This window comes from Eublepharis macularius, chromosome 9, assembly GCF_028583425.1.
Source record: "Eublepharis macularius isolate TG4126 chromosome 9, MPM_Emac_v1.0, whole genome shotgun sequence".
In the NCBI taxonomy this organism is placed as follows: Eukaryota; Metazoa; Chordata; class Lepidosauria; order Squamata; family Eublepharidae; genus Eublepharis; species Eublepharis macularius.
This window is the reverse complement of record NC_072798.1, coordinates 2155759-2178915: the sequence shown is the minus strand read 5'-3', so window position 1 is coordinate 2178915 and position 23157 is coordinate 2155759. Positions and strand designations below refer to the sequence as shown.

Below are 23157 nucleotides of genomic sequence, written 5' to 3'. Positions count from 1 at the left end.
TGGGAGATCAGCAGGATTTGTGTCCAGCGGCACCTTAGAGTCCAACAAGATTTTCAGGGCGTAAGCTTTCGAGAGTCAGAGCCAAGCTACAAGTGACACCTTACACAGGTTGGACACTAGTCGGCTTCCCTCAAGTTTTGATGGGAAATGTAGGCATCCTGGTTTTACAGCTCAGCTCTCCATTACAGCTGCAAGACCAGGACGCCTACATTTCCCATCAAAACTTGAGGGAAGCTGACAAGTGTCCAACCTGTGTCAGGCATCACTTGTAGCTTGGCTCTCAGAGCGCCCTTCTTCAGACACAGGTGGGAATAGAGATCCCTGGGCCTTTATATCCCAGCTGAAGGTGGTGGGATGTTACAAGGGAGGGCCTCAGGATTTAAAGATACAGTGCAGTTTGATTAAATGGGAGTGTGTAGCAGAGGAAGATGTCAGGATGTTAAGGTACCTCCTTTACAACATTAGAGCAGAAATTAGCATCTGTCGTGAGATAAGAATCTTAAGTCTCTGTTCAGAACTCCTGGAAAGGGGTGTGTGTGTGTGCTTGTTCTGAATTTGTGAATGGACTCTGTTTCAGCAATCTCATGTTGTAATCGCCCCTTGAAGCGTCTCTGTTTGGAGGACAACTACTTTTAGGTCAGCAATGGAAAGCCCTGGAAGGTTAAAATGTTCTCCCACTGCTTTTTGAGTGCTGTGATTTCGAATGTAAGGTTATGTCTATTTATTCTTTTGCACAGGGACTGATTTGTTTAATATAGAGTAGAAGGACATTGCTGACCCTTGACAGCATATGCAACATTGGAAGATGAACAAGTGAATGAACCTGAAATGGTATAATTGATGTTGTTGTTAGATCCAGTGATTGTGCTGTCAGAATAAATAAGGTCAGGGCTTATTTTCTGGGGAAAGAGGTGGTGGAACTCACTGGTACCATATGCATGCTCCAGGGACCGTTCAATGATGTCACTTCTGGGAAGTGAAGTCATCGTGCAGGGCGGAGCCACCCCCAGAGGATATAAAAACAAAAGATAAGGAGGCCGGGCTTGGCTTTCTGTGCACAGTTGGATTTTCGTTGGATGGACCTTTGACTTTACCTGTTGGATATGATATTATTATGTATTGTTTGATTAGATTGTGTGTATATTGATGTATTGTCGAAGGCTTTCACGGCCGGAGAACGATGGTTGTTGTGGGTTTTCCGGACTGTATTGCCGTGGTCTTGGCATTGTAGTTCCTGACGTTTCGCCAGCAGCTGTGGCTGGCATCTTCAGAGGTGTAGCACCAAAAGACAGAGATCTCTCAGTGTCACAGTGTGGAAAAGATGTTGGCAACATCTTTGAAGATGACCTGCCAACATCTTCTCCACAGTTTGACGCTGAGAGATCTCTGTCTTTCGGCGCTACACCCCTGAAGACGCCAGTCACAGCTGCTGGCGAAATGTCAGGAACTACAATGCCAAGACCACGGCAATACAGTCCGGAAAACCCACAACAACCATCATGTGTGTATATTCATGTTAATTGACTTTGCACTTTGGATGTTTAACACACTTAAAAATCCACACATCTTATAATTGTTATTTTCCCTGGCTGTGTGTATATAGTAGTCCTGCTAGTCCAGGGAACCCCCTCTGTTGTGGTTGTTAAGGACTCTTGTTCCAGCTTGTCTCTCATTGCTTGCTTTGGGAAGCGTATTCCTTCTCCTGCAGCCCCAGCACCTTCCACAGAGCCCCCTTCACCTCCTTGTTGCGGAGGCTGTAGATGAGCGGGTTCAGCATGGGGGTGATGATGCAATACAGCGTGGAGATCAGGGTGTCGATCTCCAAGGAGTAGCCCGTGCTGGGGCGGTTGTAGTTCACATTTGCCATCCCAAAGTAGATTATTACCACAACCATGTGAGAAGCACAGGTGGAGAAGGCCTTGCGCCGGCCAGTGTTGGAGCGAATGCGCAAGATGGCGGACAGGATGTAGACGTATGAGATGACAACGAGAAGGAATGGACTCAAGCCCACAAAGACACTGGCTGTGTGAAGGGCCATTTCGTTGACATAGGTGTCACTGCAGGCAATTTTCAGGAGTGGTGGGACATCACAGAATATGTGGTCAATCTGGTTGGCCCCACAGAATGTCAGATTCGTGGCCAAGGCTGTGTGAATGGCTGAGTCCACGAGCCCCCAGAGCCATGAAAAAATGGCCAGGGGGACACGGACCTGAGGGCTCATGAGATTAGTGTAGTGCAATGGTTGGCAAATGGCGGCATAGCGGTCGTAGGCCATGACGGCCAGCAAGGCACACTCTGATCCTGCGAACGTCATCAGGAAGAACATCTGCGCCATGCACTGGTTGTACGAAATAGTTGATTTCTGGCGAAGGAAATTTGTCAGGATCTTGGGGACAGTGACGGATGAGTAGCAGACATCCAAGCAGGACAAGTGGCTAAGGAAAAAGTACATGGGGCTGTGCAGGCGGGAATCCAACTGGATAAGAGTGACTATCATGATGTTCCCAATTATAGTAACCAAGTAGATGGCTAAGAACACGAGGAAAAGGAAGGCATGGCCCCTTGGGATACCAGAGAAACCGAGGAAGACGAACTCTGTCACCTGCGTCTGATTGCCACCTGCCATGTACTTCTGTAAGAAAATACCCAAAAAGCAACAGAAATTAATATGGGCAAAAGCAGGACTCACAATATTCTTTCTCTCTGTGCAATTCAATGCAGAACTGGTTGGTGATGATGGATGGCCGGCCTGACTCTGCCCCAGATGTCTTGGAGTGTGCCTTCGAAGCTGTGACTGGATGGTTGAAGCAGAGTGGGTTGAAATTAAATCCCACAAAGACGGAGGTCTTGCATGTGGGTCTGGAGGCCATGGGCACGGGACTGCGGCTCCCCGCTCTTGATGGAGTGCTATTTGCGCCGGTTTCGAGAGTGAGGAGCCTGGGGGTGATCCTGGATGTCTCCCTGACTATGGAGGCACAGGTCGCAGCGGTTGCCCTGTCTTCATTTTTCTATCTAAGACAGGCCCGGCAGCTTGTCTCCTACCTATCAACCATGACTTAACTGCAGTGATCCAAGCAATGGTCACCTCTAGATTAGACTACCGCAACTCACTCTATGCAGGGCTTCCCCTCGGCCTGATCCGGAGGCTACAGCTGGTCAAAATGCAGCTGCATGAGTAATTGCAAGGGTCCCAATTAGGGAACATATAACACCTATACTATGCCAGCTGCATTGGCTACCAGTTGAGTACCGGGTCTGGTTCAAGATTTTGGTGTTGACCTATAAAGCCCTATGCGGACTGGGCCCAGCATATCTGCAGTACTGCCTGTCCCCATATGTACCCCGAGGATGCTTCGTTCAACAAATAAACAACTGTTGGTGATCCCTGGCCCAAGGGAGGCCCGCCTGGCCTCGACCAGAGCCAGGGCCTTTTCGATCCTGGCACCGACCTGGTGGAACTCTCTGTCTGAGGACACCAGGGCCCGGCGGGATTTATTGTCTTTCTGCCGGGCCTGTAAGACAGAGATGTTCCGCCAGGCATATGGTGGAGGCTAGGTTGGGCCCCCACTGGCCACACTAAAGATCTGTCCACCACCCTACATATGAGCCAGGGCTTGAAAAGCAGTATTTTATCATCGCCATCTGAAGAGAAGCTGTATTGTATAAAGTTGTTTTAATGTTATTTGTATACTGTTTTATCTGTTTTTAACTGTATTTATGTAAATTGAAATGTTGTACTCCGTCCTGAGCCCGCCTGGTGGGGAGGGCGGACTAAAAATCTAATAAAATAAATAAATAAATAAACTGTACTCTCAGTACAGGACTATCTCTGTTTTTATGAAGAGAAGTATCTGGGACTTGTTAGTTAAGGGAAAGGGAATGGTGGGGTGACATGTCCAAGGGTTACCAACTTATGCATTGTGTGGAGAAAGTAGCCAGAGAGAGCCTTCTTTCTCTCCCTCCCAGAGAACTAGAACTTGGGCACCCTGTGAAGCTGGCCTTAGATAGACAGGCAAAAGGGAGTAACACTTCACACAAGAATACTTGTGGAATTCTCTGCCATGAGATGGAGTGATGGATGGCCGCTACCACAGATGGGTTTAAAAGGATGTTGGACAAATTTATGGAGGAGACGTCTCTTGTTGGGTAATTAGTGATGATAGATGGAAACAGAAAGATAGAGCTGGAAGGATCCCTAAGGGTCACCTAGTCCAGCCCCCTGAACAACATAGAAAATTCACAGATATCCCTTCCTCACCTCCCTCAATGACCCCTGATCTATGCCCAGAGGAAAGCAAAGAGCCTCCAGGATCCCTGGCCAGTCTGGCCTGGAGGAAGATCCTGACTTTAATGTGGCAATCGGCATTATCCTGGGCATGCAAGAAAGGGTCACGAGAGCCAAGCACCAGGTCGTCCCTTCCTGCCCTCCCTCTCCGGATATAACCAAAGAACCTTTTTTTTTGTTGTGTTTAGCATCTTTTGCAGTAGAAGAGCAAGGTTCGAGTCCAGTAGAACCTTAAAATCCAACAAGATTTCCAGGGCATAAGCTTGCTTTGACTCTTGAAAAATAGCACCCTGTTAATCTTGTTGGTTTTTAAGGTCTTTCCGGTGCCACTGGACTCGAAACCTGGAGGGGTGATCCTCCAAGCATGCTGGTCCTTGAGTATGGACGGCTTTAGACAGACAAGTCACAACCCTCAACTGAACCTAGTAGCAGAGCCCATTACAGTCATCCAGCCTTGAGGTTACGGATGGAAAGAGCAGTGTGGTCAGATCAGCTGAGAAGTGGAGAATATTTTCTAAACCAGATAGAACTGGGCAAAGGCCCTTTTTGGCTTGGATCTATTTCTCAGGTAGGGTTTCTGATCAGGCAGAAAAGAGGGATATACATAAAATAAATAAGGGGATCTCAATGCACCCTAAGGCACAGACTGTTGATCCCCAGATCCATCTCCTGCAGAACATCGGCTCTATCCATCAGCACTGCTGCCATCTATTCTGGAGCCTCTTTCCATCTGTTCTCCTGCCCCTTCCATTTGACCAACCACTTCCAAAACAATTTTTTGCCTTATAGGTCTAACTTTCCCCTTTGAACAGTGGATTCCCTATGCCAGACCCACAAATTGCTTTGGAAACTCCTCTTTCCCCTGTAGCCTGTGTATAGATCCAAAGTCTACTTTGCTGGTCAGCCCTTAGGTAGATCAGTGGGGCAGCTACCCTCCCTGAGCCCTGCTCTCCAAGGCCCTGGGCATGGTTGATCTGCCACAGGCTCAGCTGTACACCCGCTTTTGTTAATTCACACAGATTGCCCCTGGTTTCCAATCTAGGCACCGGCTGGGATTGCAGTTAAGAAACGCTGGGACTAGCAGGGGAGTGGAGCTGTCTTGGGTCCCTTTCTGAGGGGAGGCTGAAAGGAAGCCCCCCCCCCCCGGCTTGGCTTTTGCTAGGGAGTAAGCAGGAGGGGCCCACGCTGTGGGTGTCTTCTGGATGCTGGCGGGAGGGGGGCCTGATTCCCCTCTTCCTTGAATGCTGTGGGCAGGGGCCAGCAAGAGGAAGCGGCTGAATCCCAAATTGGAGCCGCAGTGGGGCTTACCTTTGAGGGAGCACGCAGAGGGTGGTGTTGGATTCTGTTGCCTTATGTTGCATTCCATATTATCTGTTGCTTTAAACATGTACTCCTGTATACTACTTGTTCTTCATGTTGTTTAATGTAAGTCCTAGAATTGATTAGGTTCTGTTTCAGCAATTCTTCAACCCCATATTGGATCCTTACTAATGCTATGTCTTTGTAAACTTGTATTTATTTACTTTGTTTATGCAAATGTCCTTGACACTGTATGGAAATGCCTGCCCTTGTCCTTGCCACTGATTGTACTAATCTCACACTATGTAATCTGCCTTGAGTCTCAGTGAGAAAGGCAGAATATAAATGACATAAATAAATAAATAAATAAATTGCTTGGCTTTCTAACCTGGGACATGGTTCAGTCCTTGATGTGGAATGGTGACTGTGGAATTTGCACCATCAAAGGCTGGAGAAGGCGTGGAACTCATGGGCCTACCCCTTGTGAGAAAGAAGCACCGCACGGCTAGGGTCTGTACAGCACCTGACACTCTGATAGCTGCTGATAGTTAAACCATCACTTCGGAACAATTGATGTTTATTCAGGCTGATTCACAGTGCTGTGAATTTAAAGTACGGTTACCACCACTAATACGACATGCCAGGATGACATGCCACGATGATGGACGACCCCCCCCCCCCGCCAAGTTTCAAAGGCTAACCCAGAAGGACTCTGCATAAAGAGGTTTTGCATGAGAGTAGGAGGGAACGGCTTCACTTGCTTGCAAATAACCTTCAGGAATATTTGGTCTACACAAACTGTTCAAGCCAGGCGAGGACAATCCTGAATGTTGAAGGACAAGACACAGAAAACCTTGTAGTACAATATTGGCGTATTTTCCTTTCAAGTCTAAAATTTACAGTGCTGTTAAAAATATACTATTATATTAAAGGAAGTTGGGGATTTGAGGGCACTCCGCTATGTCATGTTCTCCCTGAGCCTGATGTGTCAGGAAATAACTTCATCCATACCACTGATAAGGGCTTGGACAGGTGCCCTCCCTCCCAACTGAACAGCAGATTTCTATGCACTAAGAAAGTGAAATTTTAATTCTGCAAATGACAGAGAAGCAGACACTTCTATGAGATGGTGGAAGCACCTTTAGGGGTGCAGGATCTCTCTCTCTCTCTCTTAGGGGATCTGATGTGGGGCAGTGGATCTGCTTCCTTGTACGAGTGCCTCCTCGCCAACACCTGTGCTCTACTTGAATAGTAACTAATGCAAATGTTACAACAGTGCTACAAGAGTTCAATGCTTTCTTTCCTCCAAGGGGAGCCAGTCCTAGAACCTCTTGGTGCTCAGAGTGGATATAGAGAAGCCCAAGTTCAACATTGTAAACAGAGTAAAGCTTGACTACCCAACAAGGAAACTGGGTTTGACTTGGGGCCCATCAAAAATTAACCCCCTGGATTTTTTTCTATCTCCTGGTGCATTAAAAAAAAAACCCGTTAAAATTTGCCCTGAATTTGACCATTGAAAATGTAAAATGTCCATGTATTTCAATGAATCTGAATAAGCAAAGGAACAATTTCCCCCTGTGGCAAAGAGAAGCTTTCCTGGGGCTGGGAATCATGTTGCTGGACTCTCGCTCTGCTACTCACCTTTCCCCCTGTCAGCTGAAAGAAATTAGCAGGCTGCAGCTGGCTGAGTGAAGATGTTCAGATGGGGAGGTCTCTTCCGGTGGATTCCGGCAAGGAGGGAGCCAGATAGAAAGCCCTGAGATAACAGAACGATTGTCAAGTGGAGAGTCTGTTCCCAGGTTCCCTGCCCTCCTGCTGGGAAGTGGACGAAACTGTTCCTTGGAGCCTGCCCCACAGAAGGGTCTTCTTGGTTCCTTGCTGCCACCAGAGCTCCCATATCACACGCCCCAAAGCTAGGCTGCTTGCATGCTGCCTCGGTCACGCGAAGCCAGCATGGGCAGGACTGAGGGATTTTGCTTTAATGAAGACTGAGAGGTCCTTGGAGAGGAAGGTGTGTGCATCACAAGAACAACTGCGAAATAGTCCAGTAAATGAGATTGCCTCTTGGGGCTTTTTGGCTGGCAAGATTACACCTGAACGTAATGGATGACGACCCAGCCTGTGATGGGTTAGCAATGCTGGGACCTGAATCAGGTGTGTTTTGGGTCTGAGTGAAGACTCCCTAAAGTCCGCTAGATCCGTGATTTTAAAGCTTTTGGATATGTGGCCCAGAAGTCCAAATTTCCTTGGTCCAGTGACCCATCCAGGGTGGGCCCAAGGTTTTCTGGCGCTCCTACTGAAGTGTGACCTTGGGGCTCATCCAGTCCAGCCACCCACTTTCTACACCAGCCAGCCAGATGTTTTGAGAAACCAACAAATATCATCAAGCAAGTGGCATAGGAAGGCTACATTCCAAATTATTCCCTCTAATTCCCCTTAAGAGTCTAAAAAGTCTTTCTAATAAGCAGCAGGACACATTTTACTTGATCCTTTATCAATTAACATATTGATGTAGCGAAGAAAAAAAAATCAACTAATGTATGACATGGAGCCATGGACTCGAAAAATCCTACAGGAAGAAGAACTCAGTGAACACCCTTAAGCTCCGCATGAAGAGGTGGCATTACTGGTCAGATCTCCAAGCCAATCGCTCCTGTTTTCTAAGTATGGTGTTCATGAAAGGTGGTGGAGCATGACTACCAAAAGCAATTATTTGGGATATCAGCAAAATAGTAAAGAGTCCAGTAGCACCTTTAAGACTAACCAACTTTACTGTAGCATAAGCTTTCGAGAACCACAGCTCTCTTGGTCAGATGCAGAACTGTGGTTCTCGAAGGTTTATGCTACAGTAAAGTTGGTTAGTCTTAAAGGTGCTACTGGACTCTTTCCTATTTTGCTACTGCAGACTAACATGGCTAACTGCTCTGGATCTTGGGAGGTCAGCAGGATTTGTACTGAGGCCTAGTGGCTCCAGGGAAGCCTGTACTAGAGTGGCTACCGGGCCTAAATTTCCCAGGTCCGCTTTGGGCCCTTTTAATTGGTTAACAGGGGAGTTGGAGGGAACGATTGCACCAATAGAGAAGTAGGGGGGTAGTGCCTGGGAAGAAGGGATAAAAAGCCTGGCCATAGTGGGTGGGGTTCACTCCTGGGGAGCAGAGCTGGGGAGAGGCTGCTGCAGACGGAGGGACCCCCGTCTGGAAGGGATGAGTCACGAACCCTCGTCTCAGGCTTGGGCTGACCTTCTCCTACCCGGAGGTAAAACTTCTCCTCTCTAAGCCTATGAAGCTGAATACTGGACTGGGAAGCCTTTAGTAGCGTGGTTGAGATTTAGCTTCAACTTCCGGTTTTTTGTCCTGCTCTTCAGTAATAAGCCAGTTTGGTGTAGTGGTTAAGACAGAGCATGGAACTCTAATCTGGAGAACTGGGTTTGATTCCCCACTTCTCGGTTTGAAGCCAGCAGGGTGACCTTCGGCCAGTCACAGCTCTCTCAGAGCTCTCTCAGCCCCACCCACCTCACAGGGTGTTTTGTTGCGGAGATGATAATAACATACTTTGTAAACTGCTCTGAGTGCGTGTTAAGTTGTCCTGAAGGGTGGTATATAAATCAAATGTTGTTGTTGTTATAATAAGTAGTTACCCAGCCAAGTCCAAGTAAGGGAAATATCAGGGGTTTGCACTTCCCTTAAACAGAAACTGGCACACAAGGCTTGTGGAGATTCAAAATGAAACAGTAGGTTAATTTACAAGTAAGTAAGCATGTAGGCAGGTGCTTGAAACTGAAGTAACAGAAAGGTTTTTATACAGAACTCTGGTGTGAGACACAAAACACTTTGTATGGTTCTAAGCTGCTGGCTTCTTTGAGAGGTGTTGGTGTTGTCAAAGATTTTAAAATGAGTTCTTTCAGAGGTTGGCACTCCTTTTGCAAATGCTCCACTTTTGACACACAGACAGCATGGCTTCCCTTCTTCTGCAGACCGTAGCGTACTCAACGGAGTCAAACGCTTTCAGGATAATGGGCAGGCGTTATGCCCCAAGCTATAACCCTGTTCCTGGTGCCTAAGGGGAGACTCCCTTCTACCTACTTCAGTTCCCAGATCTCTTGTGTCTGTGCAGAAGTTAGTGCTGTCTTTCCCACTTTAGTCCCACAAGTGCTTCATGAACATAATGATTTTTCCTTAAAGGGTACACCTTCCCCTTCCTTCCTCTCACAGAGGACTCTCTGGTTGACCCTCTCTCCAACTCCCTCCACTCTTCAGTTTTCTCCAACTGTCAACCCTTCAACATTCCATCCCCAAACACCATTTCCGGCTAGGCACAAGGGGGGGGGGGTGCATGTCAATCATCCTCCCCTCTTTACTGCCCAGCAATCTCAGCATTTGAAGCTGAGTCTGTCACAGGGTGAGTCAGATTGAAGCCAAGAGACAGCTAGGAACAGTCTAGTTAGATGCATTAGGGTGCTTTATTTTGTTTGTTCACCAACCTTTACTATTCTCCTTATTCTACAAAGTTTGAACACCGGTTATTACTAAACCTTTTAAATAAAGTTGTTTATTACCCTGCCTGGGTCCTCATGCCTCATTCAGTCACACATAAAGTAAAACCTACTGGGAAAGAGTAAACAAAAATCGTTTGGGTTTTCTGGGACCTTCCAAGGAAACCTCTACCAGACTGGTGGCAGCATACAGAGAGCTTCCCTGGTCCCTTGCCTGTGGCAATAATTTTGCATAAGAAAAGTATACAAGCATTTAGGTTTTATACTTGGAGAGTATGAAATAATTTTTTAATCATTGGTTTACAAAATTTCCATCTCACTTTTCCACTCAAAATAAGAGATGGAGGATATTGACGCCATTGCAAATGAATGTGGTAGGCAAGCCCAATGTCAGAGTCAGCTTAACCTGGCATTGGCCAGGAATTGGGGGCCAAAATAGGCAGGGGGAGCATTCAGAGCTGACTGCTGATGGTGAAGAAGAGGAGGATCCACAGGGCTCTTGGCCAGGGTTGACAAAAAGCTGCTTCTGACCCTAAGGGTACAAATACTGACGAGTACTGCAAAGTTCTCCCTTACTGTCTGTGAGGATGTGTAGACCTTCCTCTGGCTTTCTAGACTCATCTTTAAGGTCCACTTGACCTCCTTGTTTCCAAGGTTGTAGATTAGGGGCTCGAGCGTTGGAATGATTATGCAGTACATGGTGGAGACCAAAGCGTCAATCTTTAAGGACCAATCAACGCTTGGATGGTTATACTTAAGTAATCCATTTCCATAGTAAATGATGACGACAGTGATATGAGAAGTACAGGTGGAAAAGGCTTTGCATTTGCCAGTGTTGGAAGGAAACTTTAAGATGGAGGACAAGATGAAGACATGTGAAAGAATGATGAAGAGGAAAGGTCACCCTCCACACTGTTGTGTATTGCCACAAGAAATTTTCATCAATGGTAGGAGATCACAGAAGATGTAATGAATCTGGTTGATTCTACAGAAATTGAATTTGAGGCAAGAGCTGTATGAAAAGCAGAATCTAGGAAGCCCCACCCCCAAATGGTAAAGGCTAGCAGAGTGTGCACCCTGGTGTGCATCAGGCGGGTTACAGATGGCAGCACAGCAGTCATAGGCCATGACAGACAGCAGTGCAGCCTCCGTCCCTACAAAAGACATCCGGTAGAACATCTGAGCCCACACTGGTTGTAGAAGATGGTCCATAACTGGTACAAAAAATGGCTGCTTTGGAAGATGCTCTGTATGGTATCATACCTTCCTGAGGTCCCTCCCCTCTGCAAACCTGACCCTCCCAAGGCTCCACCCCCAAATTTTCAGGAATTTCCCAACATGGAGTTGACAACCTTACTACAGAGATAAGTCAAAGCCGGAAGACATGGAAATTAAAAGACTTAAGACCTGTCAGAGGCATAGGACGTGATCATTCCTCTTATTGAATGTGACCCCTAAGCAACCTATAGGTGGCGAGAATTGGAAACTGGGTGGTTATTAGTGTGATATGGACTCTTGCTCCAGCTTTTCTCTCACTGCTTGCTTGGGAAAGTGGACTCCTTCTCCTGCAGCCCCAGCACCTTCCACAGAGCCCCCTTTACCTCTTTGTTGCGGAGGCTGTAGATGAAGGGGTTTAGCATAGGAGTGATGATACAATACATCGTGGAGATCAGAGTGTCGATCTCCAAGGAGTAGCCAGTGCTGGGGCGGTTGTAGTTCAAGTCTGCCATCCCATAGTAGATTATTACTACAACCATGTGTGAAGCACAGGTAGAAAAGGCCTTGCGCCGGCCAGTGTTGGAGCGAATTCGCAAGATGGCGGACAGGATGTAGATGTACGAGATAACGACAAGTAGGAATGGACTCATGCCCATGAAGGGCCATCTCGTTAATGTAGGTGTCGCTGCAGGCAATTTTCAGGAGAGGTGGGACATCACAGAATATGTGGTCAAGCTGGTTGGCCCCACAGAATGATAGATTGGTGGCCAGGATTGTGTGAATGGCTGAGTCCAGCATGCCCCAGAGCCACGAAAAAATGGCCAGAGGGACACGGACCTGAGGGCTCATGAGATTACTGTAGCGCAGTGGCTGGCAAATGGCGGCATAGCGGTCGTAGGCCATGATGGCCAGCAGGGCACATTCCGATCCTGCAAATGACATCAAGAAGAACATCTGCGCCATGCACTGGTTATATGAAATAGTTGGTTTCTCGTGTAGTAAGGTTATCATGATCTTGGGGACAGTGACGGATGAATAGCAAACATCCAAGCAGGATAAATGGCTGAGGAAAAAGTACATGGGGCTGTGCAGGCGGGAATCCAACTGGATCAGGGTGACTATCATGATATTCCCGGTTACAGTAACCAAGTAGATTGCTAGGAACACCACAAAAAGGAAGGCATGGCCCCTTGGGATACTAGAGAAACCGAGGAAGACGAATTCCATCACCTGCGTCTGATTGCCACCTGCCATGGACTCCATAGTATCCACCTGTAAGGAGAGAGCCAAGAAGGAACTGAAATCAATACAAGCAAAAGCAGAACTCACAAATCTCTCTCCTCTCTCTCTGAAACTCCATGCAGGACTGTGTTTTTAGTACGTGACTCTCTCTGTTTTTATGGAGAAGCATCTGGGGCTTCTTAGTTGACAAAAAGAGGAATGGAGGACTGACATGATAGAGCCCCACAAAATTATACGTAGTGTGGAGAAGGCAGACAGAGAGGTCCTTCTCTCTGTGTTGTTGGGTTTTTAGGAAGTGTCATCCCTTCTGTCATGAGTTAAGCTGATGGTCGTGTTAAGCTAATGATAACAAGATTAGCATAGGGCCAATTAGATCCAGAGTAGACTCTTCCTGCCACAAAAGGGGAGGTATTATTCTCAATGAAGTGATCCTACCATTGACTAATGGCTAATCAATTTATTGGGGGGGGGGCAATTAACCCATACTGCATGTATGAGGCTATCAGTTACTGTCCCAGTTACAGAGATGAAAGGATAGAGAGACAACGAGAGAACAAAAGGAATAAGATGGTTGTTATTTTCTTTACCTTGACTTCTGTAGTAAATTTTTTTCTTAGAAGCTAAACACAGATGTCTCTGGGCTGCCCTGTTCTGCTGTGTGCTTTTATTCACTCTTTACCAACATAAAGGTTATGGGTTCAGAATTTCTAAAAGGCAGCTGTATGTATGTTAGCTTTGCAGGCGACAGGGCACAGAATATTTTCAAAAGGAATTACTTTTGGATACATTTTTCCTAGCCCTTTTCTTTTTGACTTTCAAGCAAAAAGGATCTCATCGTTGAGCCCACATTTGAAGCAAGACTGATATATCTCTTTTTGCCTATGCCAAAGAAAGGAAGATGTGTGTATCAGGAGAATTTAAACAGCCCGCCTGAAGGGAGACAATGAATGCCGTTCAAGGAGCCAGCTCATCTCGGCAGTCTGTGAGAATGCTACTTCCTCCATTCAATACGTTCCCAAATTGAACAAGCACAATTATTTAATGTGGAAGTATAGATTTCTGTGTGCACTAGAAGTTCAGGATGTTATCACAGATGATCCACCCCAAAATGCTGGGGAAAGACGGCAGTTTTTCTTCAGCCTACAGGAATTTTCTTCAGCCTACAGGAATTGAATTTACCCTGGGAGAAATTAATGCATGTTTCTGAACAAATTTCTGGCCTCTTACGCAAATCAAATTTCGGTTTTGGAATCAAGGGACCAGATTGACGTAGATTGTACTTTGAATTACCTTAGAGATGAAGGGATTAAGAGATCAGTTAATGAAGCAGCCAGAGCAATGTCAGCTTTAAGAGTAATGCACAGAAATGAAGGTGTTATTTGTCATAATTGCTGCAAGAGGGGGAACTTTGCAAAGCACTGTAGAACAAAGCTGAAGGGATAACAAAGAGAAGCGCGTGGTCAATCACACTATATGTCCCAAAGCAACAGGAGGAATATAAATAAACAAAATAAAAACTTACATGATCTCAGATAAAGATTTAAATATGAAAAACTTTTGGCTGTTAGATTCAGGACGGAGCTTTCTCTCATGTTTGTCATGATGAATGTTGGTTTGTGGATTTGAAGGAAGAGAGTGAACATAGCCTAACTCAGACTGATGGGAATCCTTTGCCTATACAGGGATCTGGAAAAGTTAAGCTAAGAGTTTTAAATACTGCAGAAGAAGTTGTTGAAATTCGTTTGAAAGACTGTATCCACACTCCATGAGCTGAACAGAATATATTGTCTATTGGAAAGATAGTGAAACATGGAAGCGAGTTTTTGATCAAAGACAATGCATGTAGCATTTACCATCCCGAAGCTACTGTTCAAATATTGGGGCAAAAGACATGGCTTTTATTTTCTGAAGCACATTGGTGAACCAAAGTATTATGCAAAGCAAAGCAAATGTGTCCATTCTAATTGCATCACAGTATGGCAGAACAGACTTGGGCCGATTCCACATGGCTTATCTGAAGCTGGGACACTGCGGAGCATTGCGGATCATGCCAGAAAAAACGCAGAAGATCGCATTTTCTCACGCAAAACTTGTGTGATGTCGCGTGAGAAAACGTGATCTTCCGCATTTTTCCCGGCATGATCTGCAATGTTCCGCAACGTCCCGACTTCAAGTAAGCCATGTGGAATCGGCCTAGGTCATAGAAATGTTAAATCTGTGCAAAAGCTTTTTCAAGAATGCGATATTGAAGTGGCTGAATGTGATCAGAGGAAAGATGACTGTGAAATTTGCTTTAAAGTCAAAGAGATTGCTCCAAGATACAAAAAGCTACAGAGTGTGCATGGTGAGGCACTACTACAAAAAGTCTACATACATTTGGTTGGCCCTCAGTTGGAGGGAATAAATACATCTTAATGTTCTTAGATGCTGGAAGTCATTATGCTTATGTTTACCTGATAAAATCTAAAGATTAGGTGCTAGAGAAATTCAAGAACTATGTTGCTGTTGTGAAAAATAAGTTCAGTAAGGCTCCAGAGGTCAGAATGGGAGAGAATATTCTGGAAATGAGTTCCAAAGGTCCCTGGAGCAGGAGGGAATAGAGCATAATATGAGTGTGGCTTATTCAACTCAACAAACTAGCTCAGCTGAGCGCCTTAATAGAAGACTCCAGGAGATGGCTTGTTGCTTACTCCTGACCCCTCCCTGGGCAGAAGCACTAAAATACAGCAGTTTACCTCCATAATAGAGTCCCATCTAAGGCCACAGGAAAAATTCCATTTGAATTGCGGTTTAAGAAGAAGCCAGGCTCAAAGCACCTGAAAGCATTTGGCTGTAAAGAATATGCCCTATATCCAGGGAAAGAAGGGGAAAGTTGGACCCCAAAGCAGAAGTGGGAATCCTTGTGGGATATGCTTCTGGTGGAAAAGGATATAGAATTATGGACCCTAAAATGCTTTTGCTTAAACTATACAATGTGTTACATATTGATGAGAGCAATGTATTCCAAGCTTCTAAGCAATTAGAGTCCCCAGTGCAAACCAGCCAGGAAGCTGAAGAAGTCTCTTTCACTGATATGGCCAGAAGGCCACCTGCTGGGAATGCCAATCAACAGGAAGGGCAACAAGAGACCCACACAATCAGAAGGGGGAGACAGGAGAGGCTGGGTCAGAGGAGACTACTGTGAGACAGTCACAAAGAAACAACAGAGGAGTACCACCTCTGAGATTTTCCTTTTGTGCAAATGGGCAGTCTATGAATGAAGCATCAAGCTAGAAAGAGATGAACTGCCTGCACATGAATGAGACAGATGGATAGAGGCAGCAGAGGAAGAGTTCGAATCTTTGCGAAGGAATCAAATATGGACAACTTACTGAATTACCCTCAGAAAGAAAAACTATTGGATACAAATGGGTATTCAAGATGGCACACAATGCTGATGGAACAGTAGACAAATACAAAGCACGTCTGGTGGCTAAAGGGTTTACACAAAGGTCTGGTACTGACTTTTCTGAAATGTTTGTACCTGTTGTCAAGAATACACCAATCGGAACTTTTCTAAGTATAGTAGCATCAAGAGGGATATACATTGAACACCTGGATATTAAAACAGCATTTCTCGATGGCGATTTGACTGAAGAGATATATGTGGAACAGCCAGATGACTTTCAAGAGAAAGGAAAAGTGAATCTCATGTGCAAACTAAAAAGAGCCTCTATGGGCTTAAACAAGCTGCTCGGGCTTGGAATGAAAAATTGACGAAGCTGTTACAAAATCAAAATTTTCAACCAGGAAAGGCAGAGCCCTGCCCATTTACAAGACGGAAAGATGGACAGTGCTAGTATGTGCTAATCTTTGTGGATGATTTGATCTTGTGCAATCAAAGCAGAGAGGATGCACAAGACATTGCTGAAAACCTGAACAAAGAGGTAGAAACATCTGGGAGACGTGAATCATTACCTTGGAATACAAATTGAGAGGACTGAGAATGGATGAAGCAATGTCTTGTGCATCCTCTTTGCTTTGATTGCACAAGATCAAATCATCCACAAAGATTAGCACTTTCACACTTGGATAGGGCTATGCATGCTTGATTGTCTTCAAACAAGATTAGTGGCTTAGGTACATCCACACCAAAGCATCCACCTCAAGCATTCATAGCCCTATCCAAGTGTGAAGGCAAGAAGCAAGCATGTTGCTGTCAAATATCATGCTGCAGCAACAAGGGTTGATTGAACTCAAATATTGTCCTTCAGAGGAGATGGTTGCTGACATACTCACCAAGCCACTCGCCAGAGGGAAGTTTGAATACCTGTGCAAGAAACTGTGAACCTTCATGATTTCAGTATATGACAGTTGAGAAGGGGCTTTGGGGTTTTGCAAGTATCATCCCTTCTGTCATGAAAGAGTTAGGCTGATGTTTGTGTTAAACTAATGATAGCAAGATTAGCATAGAACCAATTAGGTGTGGAGCAGTAGATGCTTCTTACCACAAAAGGGGAGGTATTATTCTCAATGAAGTGAACCAACAATTGACTGTTGGCTAATCAGTTTATTGTGGGACAATTAATTTATACTGTCCTAGTCACAGAGTTCTAGTTACAGAGATGACAGGATAGAGAGAGAAAGTAGTGAGACAGAGAACAAAAGGAGCAAGATAGAGTTTAGTTAGACTGTTGTTATTTTCCCCCTATATCCTTTACTCTTACTTTTATAGTAAATATTTTTCGTGGACGCTAAACACACCGAGCTGTCTTATTTTGCTGTGTGATTTCATTCACTCTTCTAAACTTTACTAGCACTTGGGCATCCTATGAAGCTGGCAGAAGATAGATTATTTTGCTATCATCTGGTGGATTTTTTTAAAAAAATAAGCCATGCCCTGAATCTGAGAATGGAAATTTTAAAATGTTAACTGCCTATGTATTTCAATGAAAATTTTCCCCTGTTGCAAAAGGAAGCTTTCCCAGGGCTAAATGTCATATTGCTAAGCCTCTTGCTTTGCTACTCACCTTTCTTCCCCGTCAGCCGAATTAAAGTAGATGGCGGCTGTTGGCTGTGTGAAGATGTTCAGAAGGGAAGGCTTCTTCCCGTCATTTCTGGCAAAGAGGAAGCCAGGTAGAAAGCTTTGAGGGGGCAGAAATTTTGTTGAATGGAGAATCTGTTTCTAGGCTTCCTGCCTTCCGGCTAGGAAGTGGACCAAACTGCTCCTTAAGGTTGCCCAAGAGAAAGGTCTTCTTGGTTCCTTGCTGCCACCAGGCCTCCCACATCACATACCTCAAAGCTGGACCGCTTTCTTGTGACCTGTTTTAATGAAGACTGTGAGAGGCCCTTGGAGAGAGATCTGCATCACGAGGGAGAACAGCTAAGAACTAGTTCAGAAAACGAGATCTTCTCTTGGGGCTTCTTGGCTGGCAAGATTGCACCTGACCATAATGGATGGGGGTCCCAGCCTGCCAGGCCCTAGGAACAGTGGAAGCTGAATCAGGTGATTTTTGGCCATGAGTGCAGAGTCCCTAAAATCCACTAGACCAAAGTTTGGGGGATAAATAGAACTTACATCCAATGGTAGAGCAGATGATCGTTGCCACCAGTTTGAAACTCCCTGGGAATAGTCTCTAAACACTTGCTGCAAGCTCTGAAGCCTGTTCTGTGTAGGCTTGCCATAGCTTGTTTGTGCCCATGTCAGTTGCAATGAAGAGAATTGGAGTGGGTAAAAATGTCACACCAAAGGACCTCATGGAAAAGGAGAAGGTGAACTGAGCAGCTTGCAAGGACCAGAATGCAGATCCTCTGGGCAGGAGGTCCATCAGCATTTTCTGACAAGCTACCATCTACATGCCCACGGTAGTTGCATAAGTGATCTGTTCTCAGTGCATCTGTTTGGCACTGTGACTCCTTAATAGTTTGGATCCTGAGCTACACAAGGAAGAACTCTGTGAACACCCTCAAGCTTCCCATGAAGAGGAGGTATTGCTGGACAGATCTCCAAGCCAATCGCTCCTGTTTTCTAACTGTGTTGTTCGTGAAAGGTGGTGGAGCATGACTACCAAAAGCAATGTTTTGGGAAACATTACTGGAATTTCCAAGGCAGCCCTTAACAGGATGAACGACTGTCCTTAACCAATGGTGTTCTACTGCTATTTCGTTTGGGCATGTCTTGTAGCAGGTTATCTCTTGGTATTGTTCTGGATTTTTCAACTCAAATCTTGCTGTTCTGCTGGACTAAACTATTGGGAGAGGTGGTTTAGTTTCCTCACTGACTCCAAGTGCTGAGATGTTCTATGGCAGCCCTTCACAGGATGAATGAGTGTTCTTAAGAGAAGAGGCTATAGGAGACCTAAGTTCAAATTCTCACTCAATCTCTGATGCTCACCGGATGACCTTGAGCCTGTCATCTTCTCTTAGTCTGATATAACCCACAGAATTACTGTGAAAGTAAAATGGAGGAGAGTGAGATGTGTGCCTCCCCATCCTCCCAAGCTCTTTGGAGGAAGAGGAATGAAATCCTGCCATCAAGTCATAGCCAACTTATAGTGACCCCTGACAGACTAACAGAGGTGATTTGCCATTACCTGCCTCTGCAACCCTGGTCTTCGTTGGAGATCTCCCATCCAATTACTAACCAAGGCTGACTCTACTTACCTTCTGAGATCTGACGAAATCAGGCTCTCCTGGGGTATCCAGGTTAGGGCTCTTTGGAAGAAGGACAGCATAAATTGTAATAGACACACTGGCAAGCAATGTATACTTAAAAAATCCTGCTGGCTAGAACTCTCTGGATTTCTAACGGCTGCAACATGAACACCCTTTTCCTTTCCCATAAGAAAAGTATACAAGCATTTAAGTTTTGAATTTGGAGAGTATGAAATAATTTATTATTCACTTGTTTACAAAATTTCCATCTCACTTCTCCACACATAATTGAGTGGAGGATATTGAGGTCATTGTAAACTAATGTGGTAGGCAAGTCAGAGTGAGCTTAACCTGACATTGGCCAGGAACTGGGGGCCAAGATAGGCAAAGGGGGCATACAGAGCTGACCACTAGTGATGAAGAAGAGGAGGAGCCATGGGTCTCTTGACCAGGCAAAAAGCTGCAACCAACTCTAAAGCGTTCCAATACTGATGCGTATGACAAAGTTCTCCCTTGCTGTGCGTGTGAGGATGTGTCAGCCTTTCTTTGGCTTTCCAGAACCATCTTCAAGGCCCGCTTGACCTCCTTGTTTCTGAGGCTGTAGATTAGGGGGTTCGGCATTGGAATGATTACAAAGAGCATGGTGGAGATCAGAGTGTCAGTCCTTAAGGAGTAACTGGAGCTTGGTTGGTTATAGTTAAGTAACCCATTTCCATAGTAAATGACAACGACAGTGATATGAGAAGCACAGGTGGAAAAGGCTTTGTGCTTGCCAGTGTTGGAAGGAATCTTCAAGATGGAGGACAAGATGAAGAAATATGAGAAAATGATGAAGAGGAAGGGTCACCCTCACACTGTTGTGTGTATCACCACAAGAAATTTTCATCAGTGGGGGGAGATCACAGAAGATGTAATGAATCTGGTTGATTCCACAGAAATCCAAGTTTGAGGCAAGAGCTGTATGAAAGGCAGAATCTAGGAGGCCCCACCCCCAAATGGCAAAGGCTAGCAAAGTGCACACCTTGGTGTGCATCAGGCGGTTTACAGATGGCAGCATAGTAGTCATAAGCCATGACAGACAGCAGCACAGCCTCCATGCCCACAAAAGATGTCAGGTAGAATATCTGTGCCATACACTGGTTGTAGAAGTTGGTCTATCACTGGCACAAGAAATGGCTTCTTTGGAAGACGGACTGTATGGTGTTATATCTTGCGGAGGTCCCTCCCTTCCCCAAATGTGACCTCCCATCCCCAAATCTCCAGCAATTCTGCAACATAGAGCTGACAGCCTTACTAAAGAGTTAATTCAAAGCAAAAGGACAGGGAAGTTAAAGGACTTAAGGCCTGCCTGAGGTGTACAACTGGTGGCAATTACTGAGTATGACAGCTAAGCAACCTATATGTGGTGCGAATGGAAAGATGGGCATTAGTGTGGCAGAGACTTTCATTCCTTGCTTGGGATAGTGGAGTCCTTCTCTTGAAGCCCCAGCACTTTCCGCAGGGCTCCCTTCACCTCCTTGTTGCGGAGGCTGTAGATGAGGGGGTTCAGCATGGGGGTGATGATGCAATACAGCGTGGAGATCAGGGTGTCGATCTCCAAGGAGTAGCCAGTGCTGGGGCGGTTGTAGTTCACATCTGCCATCCCATAGTAGATTATTACCACAACCATGTGTGAAGCACAGGTGGAAAAGGCCTTGCGCCGGCCAGTGTTGGAGCGAATTCGCAAGATAGTGGACAGGATGTAGACGTACGAGATAACGACAAGTAGGAATGGACTCAAGCCCATAAAGATATTGGCTATATGAAGGGTCATCTCATTGACGTAGGTGTCACTGCAGGCGATTTTCAGGAGTGGTGGGACATCACAGAATATGTGGTCAAGCTGATTGGCCCCACAGAATGACAGATTGGTGGCTAGAGCAGTGTGAAGGGCTGAGTCCAGGAAGCCCCAGAGCCATGTAAAAACAGCCAGAGGGACACGGACCTGGGGACTCATGAGATTACTGTAGCGCAGTGGTTGGCAAATGGCGGCATAGCGGTCGTAGGCCATGATGGCCAGCAGGGCACATTCCGATCCTGCAAATGACATCAAGAAGAACATCTGCGCCATGCACTGGTTATATGAAATGGTTGGTTTCTGGTGCAGTAAGTTTGCCATGATCTTGGGGACAGTGACAGAAGAATAGCAAACATCCAAACAGGATAAATGAGTGAGGAAAAAGTACATGGGGCTGTGCAGGCGGGAATCCAACTGGATTAGAGCGACTATCATGATATTCCCAGTTATGGTAAGCAAATAGATTGCTAGGAACACCACAAAGAGGAAGGCGTGGCCCCTTGGGATACCAGAGAAACCGAGGAAGACGAACTCCGTCACCTGCGTCTGATTGTCACCTGCCATGGGCTTCTCAGCATCCATCTGTAAGGAAAGATCTAGGAAGGAACAGAAATCAGTACAAGCAAAAGCAGAATTCGCTAATCTCTCTCTCTCTCTCTCTCTCTCTGAAATTCCACGTGGTCTTAATTTGGGATTATTTCTGTTTTTATGACAGATGCTCATTGATCTTATCTTATGTGTTCTCGCTGTTCCCCTTGTTTTAGAAAGATCAAATTTTCAGTTTACATGCTTATGATTTTCCATTTTTCAAAAAAGCGTACTGAAAGTCCTCATCTAAATTTCAATTTGAGCACAGAGGTCTGTCTAGCTAGAGATCACTTTATCAAATACACAATTTTTTAAAACAAGGATCTAAATATGTGATCCCTCTGAATATTAGGCCCAAGGCAAATGGTCCTCCTGCCTCCCCCCTATTCCAATTGCCCCTGACTTCAATAGATAAATGTGATTGCAGCTAGTGCCTCTCATATCTCTTCCTTTTTTCCATATGGGCATTTTGCAAAATATTCCACAGGTGATAGTAAAGTTAACAGCAGGGTATCCCAGCTGCTGGTTCAAAACCATCAGAGAGCTGGGAGGGAAGGAGTTAACTATTGCCGGGAATGTAAAACGTGAGTGACAGGCTGCTCCCTCCTCTCTGATTGATCTGTTACAAACACACTGAAGGGAGTCAGTTGGTTTCTGACAGGATTGTTCAGAGTGTGTGTTAGAGTCTGACAGTTAAGGCCAGATAGGCTCCTCTCTTGAGTGAGGGAAGAGAAATCTTTTGCCTTAGCTATAACATTACTGTCCTAAGGAAGAATTCTATTTAGGAATTCAAAGTATAAGGAGTTAACATAAGCTGAAGCCCATTTGATACAGACACCATAGAACTGGGAATGTGTTTTGGCATGAGTGACTGAGTCGTAGGTTAGACTCCCTTTCAAGCCAAAAGAGAAAGGATTATATCTTCTGAAGAGAAGAAAATTAATTCCTGCTCATTTTCTAAAGGGGGTTTGGCTCTGAGGAGGACCCTGGGTCTGTTGAGAAGGGGAAAACAGTTTTAAATTAACTTTAGGAAACCTGAGCTGTCATAAGAAACTCTGAAGAATCATTGTTCCTGTAACTAAAGTATTAAGTAAATCATCTTTCACTGATAAGAATCAAGGATATAAGAAACTAAGCTTCAAGGAAACTGTTTTGCCTGTTACTCAAAATGTATTCTGTAGTACCAACAACATTTTACCTCAGCACTTTCATTGCCCAACAACACTTATCCTATCTCCGGCTGTTAAATAAAGTTATTTCCTTTTGAACATGATACAACAAAAGGAACTGAGCTCCTGCTTCTCCCGGTCAAGTTCCTGGACTGGACTAATAAACCAAAATTACACCTGACTGTCAGGATGGGGCATACAGACTTTCAAACCACAAGGATTAACACTTGGGGCTGCTCAGCCAAAGCAGGCAAACTTAATTTTGGCAGGAAAATCTTCCTCACAGTGGGAGATTGAAAGGGGGTCCGTCCTAGTGGAATTAACCTGTTTCTTAAGCCTGCAAAGTGGACACTCAGAGTGGTGTTTGGAAGGCAGCTTCTGCTCAACAGCTGTT

General features: G+C 45.4%; 3 protein-coding genes and 2 pseudogenes across 3 annotated transcripts; all 5 read right to left on the bottom strand.

The window, feature by feature from the left end:
• Positions 1 to 1669: 1669 nt before the first annotated feature.
• Positions 1670 to 2626, bottom strand: LOC129335760 (olfactory receptor 1086-like). The gene has a single exon (XM_054988551.1). The coding sequence runs from the start codon at positions 2624 to 2626 to the stop codon at positions 1670 to 1672; it is 957 nt and encodes a 318-aa protein (XP_054844526.1).
• A 7846-nt stretch (positions 2627 to 10472) lies between these two features.
• Positions 10473 to 11509, bottom strand: LOC129335759 (olfactory receptor 5V1-like; annotated as a pseudogene).
• A 99-nt stretch (positions 11510 to 11608) lies between these two features.
• LOC129335758 (olfactory receptor 5V1-like) lies at positions 11609 to 12548 on the bottom strand. The gene is given in 2 exon segments (XM_054988550.1): positions 11609 to 11951; positions 11953 to 12548. Coding segments are annotated over 2 exon segments (939 nt in total).
• Positions 12549 to 13351: 803 nt separating this feature from the next.
• On the bottom strand, positions 13352 to 20311 carry LOC129335757 (olfactory receptor 5V1-like; annotated as a pseudogene).
• A 302-nt stretch (positions 20312 to 20613) lies between these two features.
• LOC129335755 (olfactory receptor 5V1-like) lies at positions 20614 to 21588 on the bottom strand. The gene has a single exon (XM_054988547.1). The coding sequence runs from the start codon at positions 21586 to 21588 to the stop codon at positions 20614 to 20616; it is 975 nt and encodes a 324-aa protein (XP_054844522.1).
• Positions 21589 to 23157: the final 1569 nt, after the last annotated feature.

Excerpts from the sequence above, each read along its gene's own strand:
- LOC129335760 (XM_054988551.1), bottom strand. The coding sequence starts at position 2,626 with ATGGCAGGTGGCAATCAGACGCAGGTGACAGAGTTCGTCTTCCTCGGT.
- LOC129335755 (XM_054988547.1), bottom strand. The coding sequence starts at position 21,588 with ATGGATGCTGAGAAGCCCATGGCAGGTGACAATCAGACGCAGGTGACG.